At 43.7% G+C, this 26,062-nt stretch overlaps 1 protein-coding gene across 1 annotated transcript; it reads left to right on the plus strand.

Moving 5' to 3' along the window:
• Positions 1 to 1,194: 1,194 nt before the first annotated feature.
• On the plus strand, positions 1,195 to 26,062 carry LOC119396520 (SWI/SNF-related matrix-associated actin-dependent regulator of chromatin subfamily A containing DEAD/H box 1B). The gene is made up of 18 exons (XM_037663773.2): positions 1,195 to 1,755; positions 1,841 to 1,901; positions 2,447 to 2,744; positions 4,896 to 5,084; positions 6,789 to 7,178; positions 7,733 to 7,944; positions 8,817 to 9,007; positions 11,329 to 11,467; positions 12,046 to 12,181; positions 13,941 to 14,078; positions 14,941 to 15,141; positions 16,430 to 16,558; positions 18,392 to 18,487; positions 19,254 to 19,346; positions 20,403 to 20,521; positions 21,626 to 21,808; positions 23,086 to 23,192; positions 25,826 to 26,062. The coding sequence occupies exons 1-18, from the start codon at positions 1,587 to 1,589 to the stop codon at positions 25,885 to 25,887; spliced, it is 2,913 nt and encodes a 970-aa protein (XP_037519701.1). The 5' UTR covers positions 1,195 to 1,586; the 3' UTR covers positions 25,888 to 26,062.

The following is a 26,062-nucleotide window of genomic DNA, read 5'->3' on the forward strand; positions in this document are numbered from 1 at the left end:
ACCGCTTTCACGCTTGCGCCGCTGCCGCGCGCCTTTGAATGCGCGCGCACATCTTAACATCCGCGCGTATGTGCTGCATCTGGCCTTGACGTTCATCGTATCTAAGTCAGCTCGGTACTGTACTGTAACCAATATAAATTACAAGAACTTGACGTCTTTATGAAATTAGAAGTTGACGACTTCTTCTTCTTCTGTAGTAGTCATGCATGCTTGCTCGAAAAGAAGAAGAGTCTCAACCATGCACGCACGTTCCAACTCGCTATTCTCGTGCGTTGCAGCAAACGGGTCATATACAGCGAGGCGACGGACGGAAAACAAGCATGAGACTGAAGATGGTAACGCAACTTGTTTTGGTTATTACAAAGTGTATTACAAACTTTCGCTTTCCTGTGCAACTTGGTTGTGATGCAGTGAAGCTTGATTGGCAGAACAATATTTGGTTTCCTAACTGTCGCAACACCCCCGAAATATTTGGTCTGACCTTCATCTCTCTTGGTTTCGAAGGTAAGGCTTGGATGGGGCCATAGCGATGCGTATGGTAAGCGAGTTAACCGAATTAGTCATTTGTATTGTTTTATTTGTTTTCTCTTTCGCATTTGTCGCCGCTGTACGCCCTGAGCGTGTGCAAGGAAATGTCTCCACACAACCGGTTTATAAACTGGGCTTTGGGATAACTAGAGCCCCGTTTACTATAGTTTAATGTTGTTTAGAAAGCTGGCCTGTCGTGTACCCGCTTTTCGAAAATCGTGAGCGCCTGGTGAGCGCAGTTAACAACTGGCGGGCGCACGGTTTACGACACTATCTGACGTCTAAAAAAATTAGTACGAAAAGCCGCGCTTGTCGCACGCACTGAAGAACAGCGAATTGTGGCAGATGGTCGTAAAAATGCGTATGAAACCAAATTGACATTCACACAAATGTGAGGGAATTGGTTTTAATATTTGGTCAGTGCTCTCCGTGCACTTCCGCGATTGACAAGTAAAGGGGTCATTGCCGTTCTCGTTACGAACGCTGTTGGTCACTTCTGTTTCGCTCGTACATTAGCTGTGTGGACACTGGCGCCTACCGAGACAGAGAAATGGCCACTTAACGCAGTTTATTAGGGACAATTAGCGGGAAATTGAAGGTTAAGCCTACTTCTCTCATTCGCCGGCGATCACAGCGCCACGCTTGACCCGAGCTGCTCCAGCGCGGTCAGAGCCGTCCGAGCCGCGGCTACCGCGGATCCGCGGTTGTCATCTTAGGAATTCAACAAGTGCCTAGGTTATGTTTCTGTTGGCTTAGCGAAAGTGTTCCTGTTAGTTCGCTGTTAAGGAGTCCACAACACTTGAGGAGGTGCAGTGTTTGGGTATTATGGTGTGTAGGACTTGAGATTCGTGTTGTCTTTGTCCAACCACTGCTGGAGTTGACAACGTGCACGGTTTCGCGGGTAAACTTTTGCTGTCACGCTGGGGCTCGCGTTGTGCGGTGTTCTTGCGAGTGCTGTGATATCGGATTGTCGTGTGTCAAGTGCAATATAACGGAGCAGGGGTTGACACGTAGTGACCTGTCTGTGAGCTGCTTCTTTCCGGGGTATTCTGCCCAACATGTCCGATTCATTCGTCGCTAACGGCACCGGCTCACCGAGCCTGTTGAATACGCTTAGACAGTTTAGGTTTCAGAAGAAATGTTCGCAGCAGAGCCCCGGCTTGGAGCGACGTTCGCCGTCGAGCGACCAGCAAGGTGATGTTCATGGTTCGCCTGAGAGAAATGAAGGTGGGTCTCTCGACCTGCGAACATAAGACTCGTATCAAACGCCGTGTTCGCATCTAAGAGCGGTTTTGATTTTGTTTGCGCGCAGATGAAGTTGTCATCCCCGAGACTCCCGAATCGGAGTTGAAGCGGTCTGGGCCGGAAAAAAAGTGAGACACTGTCCGCATGCATGCATTAATTAACTGCCTGTATATGTTTTCGTTGCGACTCATTCATTAGTTGATGCGTCAAGGTGTGACAACATGCTAATTATCTAGTCATTACTACGCGTTAAGTATGACAACCCTGAATCGAAGAATAATGCTATCGCGAAGTGCAGGTTTTCTGACATTAACATCACTGGCCGAGCGATGCTGCAGTTACCTGCCGTGCCATTACTTAAGCTTAAGCTTCCAAGGCAGTGCATTGTAGTGAGCAGTGTTTGCGAGTTTGCTCGCTTGCTCGCTTGCATTCGCTGCGACGTGCTGTTTGTGTTTCCACCATGCATACTGCATGGAATAAGAGAGCGACTGAAAAATTATGGCCTAAACAGGAGCCGGTCTCATGGTGTTGTATGTGCTAACCTCAAGTTCTGGCGTGTGTAAGATCAGTCGCTTGGAGTCATTACAAGCTGTACAAAATGGTACAACTGTGTGTTTGACATACAGGTCCTCATTTTGCGCACATTTCTTTGTTTCTTTCATGCTGTCAACAGTGCCGAAGTGTCTCCTGACGTAACAGCAAGCTGCTCGACTGCTGACTTGGAAGAAGAAAGTCCGGTTGTAACCAATGGAGTGAGGCGAAAACGTGTCCTCTCAAGCAGCTCTGAAGAGGATGGAGGGAGCAGCAGCAGTTCAAAGAGACGTGTTTTAAATGCCGGAAGAACTAACCATGTGGAGGATGACAGCAGTAGGGATAAGAACTCGGATGATGATGAGTGCATGAGGTACATGAATGACAAGGAGAAGGGTCTCAGGCTGCTCATCGACGAGTTCAGAGCAGCTGACATCATGGTTGGTAACTGCACGTTACATTTTGCTTGGTTACAGCCAGACTGCTTGCACTTTTAGCAGCAGAGCTTCTTAAGATCGAGGTTTATCCCTGAGGGGCGTAACGCAGCTTCTAACGGGTATGTGCCACAGAAATTGGGCAAGCCCCCACTACTCACCTCTGGCCCACTAAAAAAATGAGGAAGCGTCTACAACTAGCCTAGTGGGTATGTGCCAAGCAGCTCCTAGTGGGTATGTCCCACAGGAATTGGGTGTGTCCCACTACTCGCATCCATATACACACAATACAACCAGTTGAATAGTGACCTATGTAATAACAGTTCAAGTTCTATCTGTTGTGTTATTTGATCAGCTTGCATGGCCGACTGGTAATGAAATGTGGTCATTTCTCTACTGCATGCCTTGTGAGTATCCTCCAGCCAGTGTCGTGAGTATCCTTGTGAGTATCCTCCAGCCGCACACTGTAACTGTTCGTTTGAAGCGGGTGTTTTTGGAAGGCGATCAATAAGATATAATGCTAAAGAAAATATTTAGCTCTGTTTGAGGTAGCTTGATTTTCAAATTATAAAGGTTTGTTTTGCAGGTCTAGCATGTTCATTGGTTACTTTTTCTTCTTGCCAATGCGTTGTAGTGATCAAATTGGTTAGAGTACATGGAAATTCTTACGTGAATGGCACTTGCCCAAAAAGCAGGGACACGAAAGAAAGAAACCAGGAGACAAGTGCAGAGACTGCGCTTGTAACATGGTTTCTTTCCTTCGTGTCCCTTTTTTTGGGCAAATTCCATTTACAATGGAATACCAACTTGCCCAACACTGTTCTTTTATGACATTCTTACCATGCGTGTGAAGGAATGAAATAGAAAAAAAACTTATCTTTCCATGTGGCTTTTCAACTACATTGTATGAGCACCAGTTCACATGCTGTTTAGCTGTTAAAACAAATTACTAGACTACTCACTGCAGATGACTCTTAAGATGACACGCCTTAAGATGACTCTTAAGGGCTCGTTTTTGTTTGTTAAACACAATATTAATAATAATAATATCTGGGTTTTAACGTCCCAAAACCATGATATGATTATGAGAGATGCCGTTAAACACAATATTAATGAGAACTAACAGACGATAATGCCAGGGAAAGTATAGGGGATGTTATTTGTAGTAATTAGGATATAATTGTGAAGAAAGTAAAGTGGACGAAAAGATAACTTACCGCCGGCAGGGACCGAACCTGCGACCTTCAAATAACGCGTCCAATGCTCTACCACTGAGCTACGGCGGCAGTCATCCTCCCGTCCACTTTATGGGGTGTATATGTGCATTTGAACCTAGGAGTGTTAGTCGGCGCTGACTAACACTCCTAGGTTTAAATGCACATATATACCCCATAAAGTGGACGGGAGGATGACCGCCACCGTAGCTCAGGACTACTCACTGGTATTTTGTGTTGGAATAAAGAGCAGTGCTCATTCATTTGAGCCATAAAGTGTATGTACAGGGGGGACTGAGAGAAACACGACCAGCACAACGCATGGTTTTCATCACGCTCTGGCCTTGGTGGCAATAAAATATGCTAGAGTGGTTCTTGATTGTATCATGGATGATTCTATTGGCTTCTTATTACCACCCAGGCTGTAACCGCTTGAAAAGAAATGCGAAACAGCAGATAATGTAGATGCCGTACTGTTCGCATTTCTTTCAATTGCCATAGTACATTATTTATATGCATTCAACAGTTACATTAGAAGGTAGTGTCAGTGTCTCTGTCCTTTTTCTTTCCTTTTTTTTCTGTTTGGAACAATGACATTTCCTTGCTTCAAGCTGTAAAGAAAAAAGGAATAACCAATATGCACATTTATATTGGTGAAAAAGCTCCATTTGTGCCTCAGAAGCTTGTGGGACTAAAGCAATTAAACTTAATTTGTCATTGTCTATGGTTGCACATCTACTAAGATCTGTTTCCCTGCATTTCATCTTCGTTCCTCCAAGTTTGACGTCGTTGTGCAATGCAAGCTTTTTTTTTTTTTTTTTTCCAACTGTCATAATGAGATTACATTTTCAGCCTTTCTAGCTTTGTTTCATTTGGTTGCAATTGCCTTCTGGTGTGTCATAATTGCGTCATCTTGTTCTTTGTCTATTTCTTTCCCATCCAGGACGTTCAAGATGCTCTGGTGGCATGTAAATGGAATGTTGTAAAAGCGCGTATGCGTTTGCTGGGCAACCCTCCGGGCGTCAAGGCCTCCAGCCCGCATCGCAATGCACGGTATAAAACGGTTTCCTCATCCAGCAGCAAAGGGGTGGAGTTTGATGGCGCAGAGGAGGGGAAAGAGGCTTCACCGAAGGTATGTCCCCGCAGTCGCGTGCAGAAGACTGTTATGAAGAGCTGAGCTATGCCTTTTCGGCTACTAATTGCATCTGTCAAAGTGATTACTACTGCCACTAAAGTTTTTTGCATGCGTTCCTTACAAATACTATGTAAGATAGCAAAATGTTGTACTATACTTCAAAAAGGGACACTGAAAAACTTCTATAGATTTAGCTTAGCGTAGTCTGTAATAGCTTTCTATTTGTTGCAAGTGTTCGTGAATATTAAAGAAGCCAACAGCAGTAGTTTGAATTAGACAAAATAACTAAACGAAGATATGCAAACAAGGTGCTGACTTGCGCCTGATGTTTAGATGAGCTGAATGTTTACAAGTGCCGGCTGATAAATGCAATCCTTCCAAAGCAATTTTGTTCCTGTTGACAAAGTGTTGTTCATTGGTATAAAGAGCAAAGACCAGACTTCACTTTTTGAATTTAGCACCCAGAGTGTGTTGCCCATGACATGAAATGTCCCGCCATAGATATTACTGTACTCCCGCTAGTTCGGCTGTTGTGGTGAAGGAAATGTTTTCATGAGTTGCCATATTAACATTTCGCTACCTCAAATGCTACGTAGTACTTTATCGTTGAGCACTTGTACTGGCACTGAAAGATGCAACTGAAATCCATGGCTTCACTGGGGACTGGTGCAGTTCATAGGTAGTTGCTCACGTTTATACCCTGATCCACTTGCACTTACTAGCACTCACTCACTCACGTTTATACTCACCTGCTCGCCTGCTTCAACCTTCACTTACTCATACTCATTCCTTTGAAATGTGTGTGAGTAAGTCAGTGAGTGAAAGAGAGTGAGTTTGCTATGGTGCAGTTACCTCAGTGGCATTTCTGTCTCCATCTTGTTTCTGTGTCCCATCCGATTTACCAAACCTCCGCTGACGCTAAGAGAGACTCTGGCATTCTGTAAGTGTAATCTACAAATACAACTTTTAACTTGTCAATTCTAAGCCGCATCTCTTTGAAGGAGCCCTGCAACATTTTTGAAGTAATCATTGAATGACTTTATTATAAGAGTTTATTGCCTTTTGAACCGACTGCCACAAAATTTTTTAGAATCCGTCAAGTACGAGCGGAGTTACAGGGACTTGTCGCACGCTTTAAGCACCTTCTCTCTCTCTCTTTCCGTGCCAACGAGTGCGCTGAAAGCTACACACACAAGGGCGAGGGGAGTTGACAAGGGAGCTAAAAGCTACACCTCTTCGTCAGCACACGTCATGACCTTGGGCACTTTTTTTTAATTATTTTTTTTTCTTTGAAGGCGCAGCTTACCTTCAGTGTGTTTGCAAGCGTGCTGGTGTAATTCTATACTGTGTGTGGATTCTAGCACTTAGACTGCAGTGCGGGCACATAGCGACATCTCGTGGCAACTGCAGTAACTGTGCAGCTTGCGATGCTCAAATCAGCCAATGGCCATGGACTTTGTGTTTATGACGTGGTCATTTCGGATTGTGGCATCATTTGTTGAGAGAAGAGCGAGCGATTTCTATGCGACTTTGAAAATTAATTGTAAATTACCGGCTACGTGTCGCACTTTAATGTTTGGCTCACATGTTCTCGGGAGCCTAGACTATCGATCGGCAGTGTTTTCTGACCATGCTGAAAAATTGTGGCAGTGCCCCCATAAGCTCTTCCGGGCTTTTATTCTTCTCTCTTGCTGCATACAGGTCAATTCGCAGGAAAAAGTCGCTACGACAACAAGCGAGTCACCAGTGAAGAGCTCGAGCGCCGGTCTTTCCAAGTTCAAGGCCTTCAATGATCTCAAATCTCGAGGCACCCAAAAGAAGGTGTCACAGCGGCCAGCAAAAGCACTGAAGATCGACGACGCCAGTGATGAGGAAGAGTACTGCAATGAGGACATCTACGGCTCGGCTGATGACAGTGAGGACAGTGGCGCAGAGGCAGACGATACACCTGCGAGGGCAGAAACGAAGCGTGCTATCACAGAGTTCTTTGACAATGCCTCCTTTAATGAACTGCTTGCGATCCCGAGTTGCAGTAGGAAGAAGGCAGAGGCCATTGTGGAGAACCGACCATATGAGACATGGAAGAATCTGGTAAGCTGCTTTTTTTAGACTTAGTGATTAATTTTACTATAATGGCATTGTTTGCATATTTCTCTAGCACTCTAGTCCTTGAAGTGGCCAAGTGAATGTGCTTCCATGAAACCTTTGCTTTAATCCTAGTGCAAGTAATGAGTAAATGCTGGGTTGATGTGGGACTTCAACTAGTCTTGTGAAGTTAAGTGTGCTTGGCGAATGAAAAAATTGACACACGCTGCTGGGAGAAGATGTCGAACACACGTCCCGAAAAATGCATGTCACTTGCCAAGAATTGTTACGCTCACGCTATTCTTGCAGTGTGGCATTTGTTTCTTTGTACGCACATTGCTATCTTAGTGTACAAGTAGTTGGTTGTGTGAATAAGCACGTGTTTGATTTTAATGATGTTATTAACCTACCAACTTGCCCTACTTGCTAGCTTGACGATTTGATGGGGAAATTCCATAACTTGTACGGTGCTTCATGTCTCATTACAACTTTTCTTCCAGCCTGTTTATGTTTTTTTTTAGTGACATGTACCTACACGAACTCGCACCCTGTCTGTGCAGGTTTTTAAATTTGAAACATGCAAGAACTTGACGCCCACCCTCCTGAATAGTTCCAAGAACTTGCTGCACACACGTGGTGTGGTCAATCGCCTGATGGCCCGCTGCCAGAGCATCTCCGACCAGATGCAGGAGATTGTGTCACGCCTTGTGAGCGGTGAGAGCAAGGACTCTGACGAGTACATCAAGACCCAACCATCCCTGCTTAACCAAAGGTTGCCCCCCTTTTACATTTACTAATCTTGTTTCTGTCTTGTTTTTTCTGTTAATTTTGGAGAGTGTGAGCATACACATCAGACAGTTCAGCACTATTGATGGGCAAGGAGTGGCTGAGGTGTACAGTCGGAATCACACTTGTCTAGATCTGTCAAGCGCATGGCTGTGATGCTCGCGTCGTCCGCAGCTGCTTCCTCATGTTAGCTACAAGCTTCCTTTTATTCTTGAATTATAGCACAAGGACCTAGCATGAACTGTGACTATGTTTGGTATTATTATGGCGTCGGTCTCTGCATACTTTTGCAGAAAACGGTGGCTCAAGCAGCCGACTGGCCCAGAACAACAGAACAACTTCAGAACAACAAAGAGCTGAACAACCTAGAGCATGATCCATGTGACTGAACTATATGTATGATACTTAGACTGAGGTGCTGTCCTTTGGAGCACCTGAAGACAGTTAAACCGTTGTTTAACAAAGTTGATCCGAGTCGATAATTTAAGTCAAGAACTTCGGTGACTAAAATCACTGCTCATGTGAATAGCACTATATTGTCGGAGAGCTGAAAAATATGCAAAACACCCAAGTACTCAAAATTTAGGTGCAAGTTATAGAACCCCAGGTGGTCAAAACTAATCCAAAACTAAACCACCACAATGTGGCTCATAATCGTAGTATGGTTTTGGCATGTAAAATCCTGCAGTTTAAATGCTGGTTATTCTGGCAAAGTGCTGATTAGGGAGCTGTAGCCATTTGTTAAGAACTTAAAGCTTGCTGTCATGTCCCTTTGTCTGAGCTGAGCTTGTGCATGCTGCAAGTAAAGTATTAGAAGAAAATCTGCGGATTAATGACAGCCCACTGTCTCCTTTCCAGCCTCCGTCTCTCCCCATATCAGCTCATTGGCCTGAACTGGCTGGCAGTGATGCACAAGCAGGAAGTGAATGGAATCCTCGCTGATGAAATGGGCCTGGGCAAGACCATCCAGGCCATTTCCTTCCTGGCGTACCTGCAGGAACAGGGGGAAGCCTCGCCCCATCTAGTTGTGGTGCCCTCTTCTACATTAGGTACGGGAGGGGTGTTCTGCCTCATCTCTGCTGTGCTGTTGATAGTTCAACTCATGGACTGTTCATAGCCCATACTGTGGTATTCAGCGATTAATCCATCACTTGACTGACTGCACACTCTTCGTTGCCTTTTTACCAGCGTTAACCACAAATATACGGGCGCAGTATTGCACTACATGGTGTTGATTACTTTCAGCAGGATTTCATTCACCTCCACAATGAACCAGTTATTACTTGCTCAATTATTATGCTGATCAATCGATTTTTTTATTGGGTTTGTAAAGTAGCGTTTATCTGCATCTATGCAGTTATGCCGCTTTTATCACAATACATAATGGGTTAGTATGTCTTCTTCAGTAGTGCTTTGAGGAGAAGTGAGAAAAGAAATCACTGTGCTTAGGGTTGCACTTTTCGATGCCTTTTATCTTGCCAGGCAGGTGAAATCTTTATTCACACAATCAGCATTCATAAGCTGACTAGAAAGGCACACTAATTGCATGGCATACATAGTTTGAAACCTTGAAAACTTTAAGAGCCATTGGGGAGGAACCCGGTTGCCAACATTATTAGCAGTCTTATCTCCCTCATCTGGCTTGAGCTGTGCTTTAGGTTATCATAGGTGACCTAACCTAAGTTTCAGTAACATGTCATAAAAACAAGTTGTTGCAAAAGCATACCTGCCAAGTCTCCTGGATTACCCGGGAGACTCCCGGATTTTGAACGTTTCTCCCGGTTGTACGGGTCTTACGAAAATCTCCTGGAAATCCAGTTTTACCCCGCGCGTCCAGTGCTTTGTCTGGCCACATGAGCAAAGTTGTCTGGCCACGGAGTAGAAAGGATTAGTCTTTTTTTTTTTTTTTTTTAACGATGGTAGAAAGGTTCAACTCAGTTTCATTGCGCATGAAGTAGCTGTGCACTTTGTGCCGCAGTGCTGCCAACGCAAACGTGTCTTAGCGCTGCAGCTGCGTCTTGCCTGTGATGCGTACATAAAAGTACATAAAAAAGGTGCGGTCTGTTTTCGCTAGGAGAGAGCGCTCGCAAGAATTATGGCGCCAACACAAACTCGTGATGCAGGTGGCTGTTTGATGTTGTGACGTGAGGTGGGACGTTTCGCGTACAGATGCGCTACACGCAATTTAAAATTTGATGCTAAATGTGTTATAAATTATATCAGCTGTTAATATTTCGTAGATGATGCGTTTGTGTACACACAAATCTATCCCACAAGTTATCTTGCCTTCGAAATTTTGTGTTAAAGCCCAGCACTTAAAAGGGTAGCCGTTACTGATGTCTGTCGAGATAGCGCATTCGCCAGCGCTCGCGACCATCCCCGTCTCAACGGCGCCCCTTATGGTCACCCCCCCCCCCCGCCCCCGCGGTCTACATACTTTATACCCCCCTTCCCCCCCCCTTTTGAGTAAATCTCCTGGATTCCGTTTCTCCAAACTTGGCAGGTATGCAAAAGCGAAGTGGGAGAGCAGCTAGTTCTGTTGAAATGGCTTTGAGTTTATACTGAATGTAAGAACAGCGCAACAGAAAAGAACTGACGAAGATAACACACACAGTGCTCTTTACACTGCTACGAGTTATACTGCTACGATTAACCATGAGCTTATACTGCTATGAAGACCGTGTGTACTTTTTTTTGCGGCCACTAGTTGTATTAAAGGGGTGGCGCCATCAAATTTCGAGGCTATAACAAGCCTGTTGTGGGTTTCCTCTGTATGCAAGGACATTCCACACGAAGGGTCGGACGCTGCAAACGTTTAGAACATATTTAATTCACTTCCAAAGTGTACCTAAATGCCCATTCTCCCGATCGAAACCCATCGCTTGCGTGCCAACACTGACGTAGATCTGTAGGATGGTCAACGAAAGTTGTAGTGACGTCACACCAAGTCTGCTGCAGTAACGTGAGTGACCTCCGGACCTCCGCCACTTCCGCAACGTACGTACTGGCTGTAGTGAACTAGAATATATTCTAATTCACTATAGTACCGGCAAAGCATCGGTTGCTACATCACTCGCCGAGTTTCGATCCCTTCCTGGCCAAGTGCGTCACAGCCTTGTGTGGTCACGTGACCACGCCTCCTACACTTCTACGTCACTGCCCAACCTCGGTGCCCAGAAACCGAAACCGAAAGTTGTCCACATCAAAAGGCGATATTACATTATTTAGCGAGAATATATGAATCTTGATGCGTGCATCATGGTTCCTGGAGCTATAGGAAATGCTTACAGCAAAGAATGCGCAAGCCACAAATTTAGTGGCACCACCCCTTTAAGCAGCTTATAGCTCTTGATATGTTTCACAATTGCAGAGAACTGGATGAGGGAGTTCACGCTGTGGTGTCCCTCGCTCGACATTCTCGTCTATCATGGCAGCCAGAAGGACCGACGGGAGCTTAAGTACAAAATTCTTGTGGGTGAAGCAGGAAACTTCGACGTTATCATTACGACGTAAGTTTATGATACAAGTGCTCCTGGGAAAAAATCTTTGCTTTACTCATTCATTAAACTTAGTGTTAAAATCGGTATTTTTTAATGGAAAGAATATCGAGTGCTCGTACCAACCCCAGTAGTGATCCCTGAACTCTGCTGATTCACTGTAACTAGCTGTACCACTGCATAGCTACAGTCAAGCAAAGAACTGTCTGTTTCAGAGATTTCTTGTATGGGGTTGGCATATCATAGTATCAGTTGCTTTTGTGCTATAACATCCAACGTAATTAACACTTTGTTATTGGTAGTAAGCTTGACTACTGGTGCCATTATAGTAATTCATTATGATACTTTGTTATTACTACATTGATCAATGTTGTTGGGGTAGGTACAACACAAAAATAACCGGGAAGACATATCAAGCTGTTATTATTCACCAAAATGCAGCAGGATTAAAAGTCCGACCTCTGCGTAAAAAGATATCATTGTTTTTAATATGAGATGTTCTTCTTCTCAATGCATTGGTTGTTGTCGTTGCTCTTGCATTCTTCTTTCTTTCATTCTTTCTTTCTTTCTCGTATGCCTTGTCGAGGCAGGTACAACATGATTTCTGGAAATGGAGAAGACAGGAGCCTCTTCAAGAAAGTGCCATTTCATTATGTGATCTTTGATGAAGCCCACATGCTCAAAAACATGGCCTCACAACGCTACGCCAACCTCATGAAGATCAGTGTGAGTGCTGCCTTCTCATCCGCACATCCGCTGCTGCTAGTGTAATTGGTTAAAAACACAAGATGGATTAGGTTGATTATGACTAGGTTGTCATGTTGCGCACACAAACGAGTTGGTTTTTCTTTGGTGTGTTAAAGAAAAATTTCTCCACATTTAAGTAGGCACTCGATCAGAAAAGCTTAAGTTTGGATAAAAAGTTGAAGCTGCTTGACTGAATCCCAATTCCACAGTGTGATATTGCTTATTCAAGAGTAGTATTCATGAATAGAAATATGGGATCTTGTACAGCCTAATCACAGTAACTGTAATTTGATTGTTTTATTCAGTTTTCTTGGAATGGTTTACGAAGCTGCTTGATTGAATCCCAGTTCCACAGTGTGGTATTGCTTATTCAAGAGTAGTATTCATGAATAGAAATATGGGATCTTGTACAGCCTAATCACAGTAACTGTAATTTGATTGTTTTATTCAGTTTTCTTGGAATGGTTTACCTCCATTACTATTGTTTCATTATGTGAGCATTCTGAATGCATTTCACTAAGAACACCTCTAAATGTGCGAATTATTTCGGGTTGCTTAATCTGTCACACCAAGGTCAGAAAGCTTTCATGAAGTTTTTCTTCTGCAAAGCAGTTTACTGTTGCGTTTTTTTAGGGGCGAAGCTCCTTATGCCGTGGGTCTGTCCATCCTCCGTTTGTAGCGTTGTAGTAGCCACCTCTAGCTCGTGAGAAGCGCGCGTTCTGGTATGCAGTAGAAGAAGACGACGTTGACGAGTGGCACTCTCGTGCGTGTTCGCCTGTGTGGCATTCTTTCTTCTTTACTACGTCTCGTGTTTTCAACGACACCCGAAGACAACATTTCAGAAGTAACGCGCCATGAGGCTCCTCTCTTGGCACGCTTTCTCTTTAGCTCGGAGTCGCCAGATGGAAGACAAGGCTACGGAACGGAGGGCACGGAAGGCGGCGGCAGCATGCGCTCGCAGACAGAATCCTGAGGTGAGAGCCCGCGAGGTCGAAGCTGCACGTCGACGCCGCGAAGCAGATTCCGCCGTTCGAGCCCGCGAAGCCGAAGCTGCTCGACAAACTGCACGGCTGCGGCGAGAAGACCCCGCCGTTCGAGCCCGCGAGGCCGAGGCTGCTCGACAAGCTGCACGGCTGCGGCGCGAAGATCCCGCCGTTCGAGCCCGCGAGGCCGAAGCTGCTCGACAAGCTGCACGGCTGCGGCGCGAAGACCCCGCCGATCGAGCCCGCGAGGCCGAAGCTGCATGGCTGCGGCGCGAATCGGATCTTCAAAATGTGAAGGACTGTGAAGCAGCGAGAAAGCGCGCGTACCGGCAGGCAGAGCCCGAGGCTGTGCGAGCACGTGAAGTGGCTGCAAAACGCATCAGCCGGGCTCTGCCCGAAGGCGCCGACGTGCGCTTCCAGCGGGACTTCCTTGATAACAGTTTCGGCCATAGTTGCGGTGTGTGCAACATATTGTGGCTCTTAAACAATCTAGTCGCAATATCTTCCATCAAGAAGGACCACGCTCGCGCCAATGCCATCGCCGTGCTGCAGCGCAAGTTCGCTTTGCCCCACTCATCATCATTCACCACGTGGATATGCTGTGATTTTTTTTTTCTTTTTCAAATCCAAGTATAGTTGACTGCTGCCAGTTTAACTTTCTGCATTTGCAAAGTTTAGCTCTACAAATTATTGCCTTGCGAGAACGATGTTAGATAGATCAATTATTTAATTGCTCCCCACCTTTCTGCTTGCAGGCAAAGCGAAAAATTCTCCTCACTGGCACCCCACTGCAGAACAACCTCGTGGAACTCATGTCTCTGCTCACATTCGTCATGCCCAACATGTTTTGCAAGAAGACGGACCAAATCAAGCTCATGTTCTCAGCTGCTTCTGTGAGTTCTTCACCCCATTGTTCTGTCGTTGTCGTAGTAGTAGTAAGTAGTACTTAGTAGTACCTAGTTGTCACGCAGGTACGTGACCAGAGTAAGGAGTGAATAAAAAAAAACAAAAAAACATGATGATGATGATGCTCGAAATGGGTAAGCTAGCCAATCACTTACACCAACGCGCTTACAGCTTTGCTGTCCGACGGTTTTCACGGCATGGAACTGGCTGAACTGTTCTTCTTTTAAGTGCGTGACACTTTTGGTCCACTGTCTCATGTCTCATGGTCACGCAGTGGTCAATACAGGCCTAAAACAAGGCTAACAATGCTCAAAAACAGTGAAAAATAAACTAACAATGTCTAAAATAATGTAAACTGCTGAAATAACCACGAAATAATTGTAATAGTTTACCTAAAAGTGTGAAAAACTCCTCTGAAACACCTGGCTGATATCTGCGCCGTGCAAAAGAGGGCGCCGCCACCTTGCAGTGCGCGTGATTGCCAAGGGAATTGCTGGGTTGCCCTTTCTACGCACTTCCTCGGGTTTCACGGTAATGGAGCTGCATTAAACGCAGGATTTAGAATCGTACACCAAGACCTACACAAGAACGACATTAGCGCAGGATTTAGCATGGTATTTGGAACTATACCAAGAACTACACAACATTAGCAGAACTACATTACCCCTACACTAACCGCAGAATTTTTTTCTTTTTTATCTTTGGTCTTGATGTTGCTAAAGTGGATGTTGGCAGCCACTCTCAATTTTATAAAAAAACGTGAAGCTACGTCACAAGGAAAGCTATAGCTTCATTTGAGGAGTCATAGTCGCAAAGCTACAGCTTCAGCTGCGTTACCTATGACTGCAGAAAAACGAGGAGGACCAAAGCAGCTTCGAGCGAAGCCGGATTGAGCACGCCAAGAAGATCATGCGGCCGTTCGTTCTGCGGCGCCTGAAGCAGGACGTGTTGCAGCAGCTTCCCGTCAAGCACGAGGAAGAGCGCTACTGCATCATGACTCCTTACCAGCAGACCTGCTACGTCAACTTGGTGGCTGCTCTTTCGAAGGAGGTGAGTGCATTTAAAGCACTGATCAAATGCCCACGGTTGGTCGTGTTTACTAAAATTTAGGCCTAAATTTGAAAGGTCAGGGGGAATTCAATACATCTTACCCAAATACAATCCAAACTAAAAAAAAAGGTATTCAACTGCGGAAATCATGTGCAACATTGGCTCGTCATTGTCTTCATCAATAGTCCTTGCCTTCCATATTGATAATTTCTTCCAGTAGTGGGCTGTCCGCACTAACAACGAGACGCTGTGTCCAAAAAATAGCACACGCCAGCTCGTCAAGTGCATCCTTCATGGTTTCGAAGATCTGTTGACATGCTGACAGGCCTAAGCTGTTATGTTGTATACCGCATTTACTAAAATCTTATGTGCACCCAGTTTTCGTGGGTTCGAAATAAGAATGCACCTGAATGCATTACACTCAAACCTCATTATAACAAAGTCACATCTGCCACGAAAATAACTTCGTTATATCTGAAAATTCGTTATAAACATTTAATTGTAACACTCTATCTATTACAAGAATATTCTTAATTTATTTCGCTACAGCGTGCCCCTCTGTTGATGATCGGAAAAAGAGAGGAAGCACTATTTGCCTTCGCAGAATGGGAAAATTACTTTCTTGGCATTTTCTTTTCTTCTGTGATCCAGTATTTTGGGCTTTAAGATCAGTTGTGGATATGCCATGACTGTGTGCCAATTCAACAGCCGTTGCCTTGTTAAGCTTGGGTCTTCACATAGTTGTTCAAGGTAGTCTGCAAGCTCGCTTTTGAGGTCCAGTGTTTGGCCCGTGGAAACTTTTCCTGGCCAACACGCAGCTGCTGAAGATCTCCACCCTCTGTTTGTGCTACTCCGTGGGCAAGTGCTTTGGGCATGCAAAAAGGACGCAATGCAGCAATCTTTAGTGTGCAAAATAACTTTCCTTTGATGTGAGCTTTCGTAATGAAAGAGGTGCTTCATCATATGCATTTCATTGGGAACAGATACGACATACGCAGGTCGCAGTCACGCACGAAATGAACCCACATGAACTCGCAACAAAATGTGCCCCGTTGCCATTTTTGTGATGGCGATGACACTGCATCTGCCCCTCTGGCGGGAGGCTGTTGCCAAGGCTGCCAATTTGGTTTTCGTTTCGTACTCAATTCTAACACGCAGGCAATTTTTGTACTCATTTTATCGGATGAAAGATGTTAGATTCGGCAAATGGGGTATCATTTTTTATACAGCAGCTGAGATACTGAACTTATTGATGTGCTCATTCTTATAAAACTTGGTGCTCTTGCAGTTCAAGGAAAACAAGGATGCCCAAACAGGGATGCTGATGAAGCTAAGACGAGCTTCAAACCATCCACTGCTTCTACGCAACCACTTTGACCTGGAGAAGCTGCGAACGATGTCCCGTGTCTTGCTGAAGGTAGTAAAGCTCTATTACACTTTACATTAGACTATCAGGCTAATGGTGCTCGTTGCTCAAATTTACACGCATTGTTCTTACATTGAAGCATATTTTCATGTTGTCTGAGGAAAGGGTGGGGCTGAGAGAAAGAGAGAGAGAGGCAATTGTTGAAATAGTGCCTTAAGACTTTAGTGTATTCCATGAGAGGCGAATGTAGGAAAAAAACAATAGTGGAGTAAAGAACATAAAAATTACTAGGGGTGTGCGAATATTCGAAATTTCGAATATTTTTCGAATAGTGTTTTCTATTCGATTCGATTTGCACTGGAATTTTACTGTTCGAACTTCGCAAAACAAATACAGTCAACGTCAGATTAAAAGTGACCCCTTCAGATTTTCAATACGCTTCACCTCATTACACTCTTGTATTGCGGCAAAGCTGCCTTTCAAGCTCCGTTACGGTCGAACTTAGCCACGAGACAGTCAGCGTCCGATTGGAAGTAGTCCCTAGATTTTTAATATGCTTCACCTCATCACACCCCGATATTGCGGCAAAGCTGCCTTTCAAGCTCTGTTACGGTCGAACTTTGCAAAGACGCAGTCAACGTCCAATTAGAAGTGCTCCCTAGATTTTCAATATGCTTCTCCTCATCACACCCCGGTATTGCGGCAAAGCTGCCTTTCAAGCTCCGTTACGGTCGAACTTTGCCAAGACAGTCAACGTCCGATTGTAAATGGTCCCTAGATTTTCAATATGCTTCACCTCATCACACCCGTCATTGTGGCAAAGCTGCCTTTCAAGCTCCGTTACGGTCGTTAATGTACTAACTCAAGAAAACACTGGTTCCAACATGGAGATGAAAGATGTGGCAGAGGTGGGGGCACAATTAATGCTGTTTTGGACCTGAAATTTGGGCAGGTAGTCCGAAAAATTGGACGCCGAAGCTTTTTAGCATCCAAAGTTTCAGATGTTCTTATATATCGATGTCTACGAGGCGGATTTGGAACTCCAGACTTCAAGGGAGCACACCCTTATCCGCCACATCAGTTGGGCTTCCACAGCTGTTGAAAGGGAGACGAGGCTGAGGGAAATGGCATCTTTGCCTATCACGTGTAAACTGTTGTCGGCAACACTTTGGTTGCGCCAAATTATGTACATAAATACAATTCGGCTTCTACATTGCCTCATTCTTGATAAGACAACTATGAAACACCACCCCACCAACGCTTAATCAACCTAGCAAAAAGAAGCACTTTCATGTTGCTATCTCATAAGAACATACTTAGGTATTCTCTGCAACTTTTTTCTGTAATTTCACTTTGATGTACTCGAAAAATGTTTGAGACGAAAATTATTCGAAAATTATTCGATTTGATTTGCACTCAATCTTTATTATTCTAATTCGCTTCGCACTCAAAATTTTGCTATTTGCACAGCTCTAATAAAAACCTGTATGTGCAACTGCTTGATGCGACCGTCTCGTGTTGCTGTGAATCTGGCCACTATATTACGCCAATGCAGGGGCGTAGCCAGGGGGGATTGGGGGGGTACGACCCCCCCCCCCTTCCCCCCGAAATTTTTCAGTTTTGCTTGCGTTATATATACACGTGCACATACAAACGCACGCACGAACATACATAAAGTATGGTTGAACCCCCCCCCCCGAAAAAATTTCTGGCTAAGCCCCCCTGCGCCAATGTGACACCAACTAAATGCTGCAGAAGGTAAAGTATGTGCGTTGCTTAGCCCTAAATTGACATGTTTTATTCTGCGAACGCTGCACATCTGTGTGTACATGTTTGTAGACGTTGGGTGTTTCATGAGTTGCGATGCTCTTTCTGTTTTCTCAGGAACCAACCTACGTTGACGCCAATCCTGACCTAATATTTGAGGACATGGAAGTGATGTCAGACTTTGAGCTGCATACACTCTGCACCAAGTTTCCTGTAAGAGAGCCTTATTTTGTTAGTGGTTAAATTACGCATCATATTCGTCCAACAGTAGCACTTGCTGAGTGGGCGTGAACACATGGCTGGCTTGTCTCAGAGAATGTGTAACGGTAACAAATTAACAGCACGAGCAAAAGAAAGTTACACAAAATGACAGAACTGTTTGTCGCTATGAGTCACCATATACAGCAATTCCACACTTATGTTTGTCTGTTGTTGCCTTTCTATTATTACCATTGCTGTCCCTGGACCATGAAATGTGTGGATGTTTCACTATAGTATTATAAATTGCATGTTGTAACTGTGCATAAACAAACGGCAGGCCACTGGCTCCATAAAAAGCATTCTGAATTGCACTTTTTTTTTTTTTTTTCGGGCCCACACATGATGATTCCAAAAAGCTTTGATGCAGTTTTGTTGGGTGCAATTTCATCTAAAAAAAAAAAAAAAACTTGGTACAGTGGGAGAACAGCTGCAGCATTTCGCTTGCTTAGAGTGAAGTCTCTACGAAGAGGTATGAGGGCTGTGAAACCATTGCTCTTGGTTGAGGAAATGTAAGAATTTTTTTTGGTGAACTGTGTTGCATCTCATACCATCATTACTGGATGTGATTCTTTAGCACCAGTGTTCATTGAAAAGTGTGTATAATGACTATACCTCAAAGGACAAGAGTCAAATTTAACATCGTTATTTAACGATATTTGTTACAGTCTGTTTCTCCTGTGCTCTAATCTGAACATTTGTTTTCCCGATTTTCGGGCAGGTCCTTCATGAGTTCAAGCTCGACGATGACAAAATCCTCGATTCTGGCAAGTTTAGAGAGTTAGATTCTTTGCTAAAAGAACATAAAGAGAAGGTGAGTTATCTCCCTCGGTCTTCTTCTTTAATTTCAGATTTTGCACTGTTTAATCAGTTGTTAGAAAGAAATGTGGTCATCGTGTGTTGTAACTTCTGCACAAGGCTTGTTCCGAACGTTTCACCCGCTACGGTGGTCTAGTGGTTATGGTGCTCAACTGCTGACCCCCAGGTCGTGGGATTGAATCTCGGCTGCTGTCCTGGCGCTCTCTGGCCATCAAATGGCCCTTGCGCCATTAAACAACATATATCATCATCGAATCTCGGCCGCAGCGGCCGCATTTTCGATGAAGACGAAAAGGCTTCAGGCCCATGTACTTAGACTTAGGTGCACGATAAAGATCCCCAGGTGGTTGAAAAATCCAGAGCCCTCCACTATAGCATCTCCCATATTCATATCGTAGTTTTGGGACGTTAAACCATAACAGTTATTATGTTCTGAATGTTTCAGACAGCTCCAGTAATTCAACGAGAACACTGTGCATTAATTAACGCTTTAAATAAACTTGCATCCCAATAGTGTGCTTTTTTATGTAGAGTTGGCGTCATCTGTGTGCCTGTGCATTTGCTCTGTTGCTAGAGGTTTAAGTTCAACGAAAGGAGAGTTGGTTGATATTTTCTTTACAAAATAATATTATGTTGCCAGTGACAGATGTGATCTGCATTGGTGGCACAGATTTTTACCGGAGAGGGCACAGCACTCTTATTGCAGTAAGAGGCTATGTTATGATTAGCTGCCAGTGTAAAACAGCATAAGCATCAACAAGCAGTTCTTTTTTATCACATTTCAAAGAGAACACTCACATAGCACAACAGTGTCTGAAGCGTTTTTGAAACAATGCGTCGTGTGAATTTGATAGCAACATTATTGCTGCCATCCACCCCTCTGGCAGCTCGGCCTTCCACCAAAGGCCATACATTATGGGGAGAAGCTAGAGTTCTCTAATGCGAATAGAAGGCACACGAGAATCACATGTTTCCTAAAGTTGCTCAAATGTCTCCCTGGTGCATCGTTGTTTGACATTCCTGTTCCATTTCTTTGTATTGTTTACTGCAGAAAAATCGCGTGCTAATATTCAGCCAGTTCACTATGATGCTGGATATCCTGGAGGTATACCTCAACATCAGGCACCACAAATGGTTGCGTCTTGACGGCCAGACTTCTGTGCCTGACAGGTAAGCACTGCTGCATTACCTGCATCCTTGTCCTACATTTGCTGCGAAGACATTAGTAATGTGTACTGGATAAAATCTGCAACTATATAAACCTTCCTGCCAAACTTCTCTTGAATTTGTGTAATATCTGTATCTTTTCTTTGTCTTCAACAAGAGTTTCGTATTTGCATGCTTGACATTTAGGAAGTATTCTGCTCCGTGCACACACCAGTAGCCCGTCATTGAATAAAGATGGCAGCATGTACTGAACCTGAGAATCTCGGTTGGACCTGCTCTGTTGTCAGAAATGATCAAAATTTAAAAGATGTGCTTTGTATACTTTGTGAAGCCCATTTTTGAGCTGAAGATAAATGCTGTTCGTGTAAACTTCGAAGTGACAGTTTTTTAACAGCGAAGCTGTTTAAGCTAGCCTCAATTTGTGTGGCCTATCAGAAAACTATCATCATCATGAATGGGTATGTGCGACAGAAATTGGGCAAATCCCACTACTCACTACTGGTTCACTAAGAGAGAGAGAGAAAGCTATAGAAAGGAAGAGAGAAAAAATTGAGAAAAATAATGGGAATAAAGACATAAAAAGATAGAAAGACAGAGAGAAAGAGGCAGAGAGAGGAAGAGATGGAAAAAAAAAAAGATCAAGAGAGGAAAATGAGAAAGAAAGAGAGAGAAAAAGGCAGAGATCAAGAAAGGGTCGTTCTATGAGAGGTGCGAATGCTCGTTTCTGGAGTTTGGACATCCGTGTCATGACTAACCTAGCTAAAGCCTAGCAACAACCTAGAAGCAACCAGATTAGACTTCAGAATCGTCCAGTTTCGATGTTTCAAGCCTTGCGCGATTTAGTGCAAGCTTCGCCAGTTTTTTGAGTAGGTAAAAAGTAGCCCATGACGTGCATACGAATAAAAACTCTTTTCCGAAGTTGTGTTTCGTAAAGTTAACTTTCAGCTGTGACTCTGGCAAGAACACCTGCTTCTGTTTAATCACTCATCTTATCCAGTTCCACTGTATTGTTCTCACCATGTCCAACCCTCATTCATGTTTTGCTGTTTACTCATGCATCTATGTTTCCTGCCTCGTTTCACCGTCTTGTGGTCTTGTTGATTGCAGGCAGGACCTGATAGACCAGTTCAATGGGGACGACGAAATCCTGGTTTTCCTCCTCTCCACACGAGCAGGAGGCCTGGGGATCAATCTTACATCTGCCAATGTGGTCATCATTCATGACCTAGATTTTAACCCTTACAATGACAAGCAGGCGGAGGACCGCTGCCACAGGCTGGGCCAGAACAAGTAAGAGCTGGTGTATGCATTCTAGCCTATTCTGTTTGTTTGTACTATGTGGAGCTGAGCTTCTTATTAGGGCATGTTGTGCGTGAGCATGAGTGTTATGAGTGTATCATTTTAAGCATCACCAATCTTTTATAAAGCCACATGCAAGCGAACATGTCCGGCACTCATTAAATAACCTCTCTCTCTAGTTGAACTCTCAGCTCTCATTGTACAAGTACCCGACCCATGTCATTACACAATAGAAAGCCATAAATTGAATAGAGCACGTGTTCTGGTCAGTGTCCTTTCGGTCCAGTAACATAAAAACCACTGCCTGACTCAGCAGTGTAAAACAACAGCTGAGTAAGTAAGAACTGCCTCAGACATCATTCCTTCATATGAGCGATAGCAGTTTCTAGCACCGTGCATCATTTTCTTTGGATTTACTCTGTGTAGGTCAGATTTTCAGTGTTAGTTGTCATCAACTGTAATCATCAGCACAAGTTTTAAAAAATACAGTAGTTGGTGATGCTTTCAGCCTTGGCTGTCAGCGCTGATTGAAATCACTTTGTCTTAAATATTTTTTAATCGCGTAAATGCTTTTCAAGATGACCTACTTCATAGCACTGTTCAGAGAGAGGGTGCATTTTTGGTACTACCTGTGTCAGCATTGCAAGTTGTGGAGTTCCTATGATGGCTCATTGAATTGGCGTGAAATTTAAAAATAAGATTATTTACAATTTCCATAAATACAATGTGGTCAAATTGAAGTTGGATGCCTTTGAGCTCTTTTATTTGTTCATGAGGTACACCACAGTGCGAGTACCTGAAGTACTGACATGAAACTTTGAAATTATTGTTATTGATTTATTTTAGTAAATGAAGGCTCAAGCACTGGAGCACCATAACAAATTTGCTGGGATTGTTTCTACATACCAGTACCCAAAAGTGGGGAGGCGTTATGACCTCATGATGCACTGACTTGCTTCATTTCTGTGATCGCTGCAGCTGCTACATGCCAGCATGGCAGGAGTGAAGGTGTCATTTACTTGTTTTATTTTATTATTATTTTTTTTAGCAATGTGTTCATGCCTAGCCTTATCGCTGTGCTGCCTCCCTCCCCCCCAATAGGGCACCCTGTGCACGCCTATGCCTGTGAGAAAGTTTCTATGAATAGTAAAACCTGCGAAATTATTATTTTTTGACAGCATGTAGGCGATCATTTCTCGTTGTAGCTTTGTTGTCCAGTATTGCCCCATCCCTCTCTTTCCTGACAGTTCCCCTTCTTGTTTTTTCAGGGACGTTTACATAATAAAACTAATCAGTAAAGACACCATTGACGAAGGAATTCTGGCTATTGCAAAGGACAAACTTAAGCTTGAAAGAGAGATTACGGACGAGACAGGTGAGTGTTTTCTGCAAAGGCATTTTTTTTTCTTTTTCACTAGTGCTGTTATATGATGCAACACAGTCGAACCCCTCAATAACGAAATCACCGGGGAACTGATTTTTGTTCGTTATTGTGAGAATTTCGTTGTCGCGAAAATAGAAAAATACACACACCAATTACTTCGCACAACCAAGATTTATTTGAAGAAGTCTGATCTTGCTCTGTTTCACATAGCTTTGAGGGAGCTTGACGGCTTGGAGCCTCTACAGCTTTAATAAGCTCTGCAATGCTTTGTCATCGTCATGGGTGCCGAGGAAAGTGCGAATGATGTCAGAAGCATCAAGAACTTTGAGCACTTACCTTACTTGCATGTCTTGCGTTTTGTTGCTTTCCTCACTCTCGTCATCACTGTCATTTTCTTTGCGCACACTTTCGGTGTCTGTCGGCATGGCGTCACTTTTGTAGGTGTCGTCACTTGAAATGTCATGTGCCGACGTACCGTATTTACTCGATTGTAACGCGACCACAATTGTAACGCAAGGGGTGACTCTTCATTGCGTCCAGGAAGAAAAAATGGTTACTTCGGTATTCGATTGCAACGCGAGGGTCGACATTAAGTGACAAAAATCTGGAAAAAAACTCGCGTTACATTCGGGTAAATACGGTAGTTGCCAACAGGGGCGTGAGCATAAAACTGTTCTCAGTGAAAAAAAAAAAAAAGAAGTCTTGTTGATATCATCCAACCGAATGTAAGCAGCAATGGTCGCACCTATTCTTGTTAGTGGAAATGTATGTGCCCGACTTGTCGAAGAGCAGTGCTGCAATTTTCGAACTTCTGGGTTCCCAACTGGCTCATGGGTTGAAAAAAAATGTTGCGGATCACTGCCTGAAACTTTAGCTATTGCAGGAGTGCTTTTTAAAATCTCTTCACTGTTGTGAATGGGCAAATGCATTGAACTGTATGGATGTTCGCCGGGGATGCTAGATTTCTTCGATGCCGCGAGATTTTTGTTCTTGAGGGCTTTCATTATTGAGGGGTTCAACTGTGTAATTTTAACTCTGGTCTTGAAGGTGTTAACCACTTAGAGGTTGTGCTATTTTTGGGTAGCTAAACTTTCCCTTTCTGTCAAGTCTTGTGGAAGGTAGTCACTGAGCTACAGGCTGCATTTTCTGGCTTTTTTTTTTCGTTTGTAACATCTTGTTTTAAAATCTTTTGTATCTTTGAATCACCATTGCAGCCTCTGTTATGTAGATTAGTCGTGTTTGAATACAGACCATGAGACCATATATTTTAATCAAGGCTCAATGCATTTGTTATAAGAATTAGTAAATTTAAAGATTTAATCACTGATGTCAAGCAGGTACTGAACATGTGCTTACGATAAATTTTGAATACAAAGAAGGTAGTTTTAAATTGTTTGCATCTTCGTTATATCAGGATTGACATATTGACTATAAATTCCCCATATTGACAATAAATTCCATTGGAATACTGCTAATGTGTGTGACTTCTGCAAGTGCATATGTTCACGCACAGAGCTGCTGTAACTATTCATTATTCTTTGCAAGAAAGTATGAATATCATTATCATTGGTTGCAGCGTCTTGGCGATGATTGTAGCCATTTGGGTTGCATTGCCTTTTATCATGTTGCCAGAGAATAATGATTAGGTTTATGCATTCCATTGAATACTTTCATCTTATCTGTAAAGCCAGCCTGACAATGGTCGATATAGCGGCTGCAATTTTCTAACGATGCCCTCCACTCAATTCTGTGCCACTCCTATAGCCTGCAATTCATGGCCGTCTGCGGCCGTCTGCACTGTGAAGCGTCACTCCGACTACCGACAAAGCGTGAAAAGCACAAAGAGGAGCGGCATAAGAAAAGGCATAGCTACAATATCGCTTTAATGGACTGTCTAGGCCATAGGAGCGCGTACGTGGGCAGATGAACGGGCCGACAAGCTTAGGCCATATTCTGAGATGATCATTTCCTCACTATTGTGCGCAACTGCCACCAGATGTGTCGATGAACAACAACTTGCTTGGCACTGTGTCAGGATTGTCTTCGCTCGTAGATTTCATTGCATCTTGCACTAGTCACGAAAAATTTAAGGGGTCCACTCAAGGCAATTATCAAGGAAAATGCCCCCCCCCCCTTTTTTTTCTTCTTTAGCTTGTGCAATAAAGGGTAAAGAGTCCAGCACTCTGTTCACTTCCCTTTTCCCCTCTGTTTTAGTTACGCTTTCTATCAAAACTATAAGCCTTTGAAAATGAAGTAGTTTATTTTCAGGTGAATCAACTATTTTGAACTCCCAGTTATATTAGGTGGTTGCGGTCAGGTTTGCACTACTGTTGTGGAAATAGAACCAGCGTAGCTACCTAAGCACGGAAACTAGAGAGCAAAACAGCTTAGCTCTGTTCCTATAGGGATGACAGGAGGCAAGTAAGAGGTTAAATTCAAACGATAACTTTTTATCTTGCATCATTCGGAGGCAGTCCATGACATGATTCAGATCCGAATGCTCGCCAGGCCTTCATACATCTCCTAATGACCATTTTGGGGTGCAGCTCTCTGAACCTTGTGGTGTAATTGAAGTGCATTTTGTCATATGCTCTTTCTGACTTTTGTTCTTTCTTTTCATGCAGCCAAAGAAGATATGGATGTGGCCAGCGTTGCCCAAATTCTCAAAGTTGCGTTGGGCAGCTAGTTGTTTCCTTCACGAATGCAACTTCGTCTTCTTGAATTATTATTTTTATGTTTTCTTCAAAGAGATATTTTAACCTGTTCTTCACTGAGACTTGGGCTAAGATGCCAGTCTGCCCTTTCCCGTTTTTTTTTTCTTTTCACTGTACAATTTTGTGATATACATTCGTTCTCTTTTA

The sequence above is a fragment of the Rhipicephalus sanguineus genome, chromosome 6 (genome assembly GCF_013339695.2).
Source record: "Rhipicephalus sanguineus isolate Rsan-2018 chromosome 6, BIME_Rsan_1.4, whole genome shotgun sequence".
Taxonomy (NCBI): Eukaryota; Metazoa; Arthropoda; class Arachnida; order Ixodida; family Ixodidae; genus Rhipicephalus; species Rhipicephalus sanguineus.

Coding starts and splice junctions, on each gene's coding strand:
- LOC119396520 (XM_037663773.2), top strand. CDS start 1,587: ATGTCCGATTCATTCGTCGCTAACGGCACCGGCTCACCGAGCCTGTTG. Junction 7,179..7,732: donor ATGAGACATGGAAGAATCTG/GTAAGCTGCTTT, acceptor CTGTCTGTGCAG/GTTTTTAAATTTGAAACATG. Junction 7,945..8,816: donor CCATCCCTGCTTAACCAAAG/GTTGCCCCCCTT, acceptor TCTCCTTTCCAG/CCTCCGTCTCTCCCCATATC.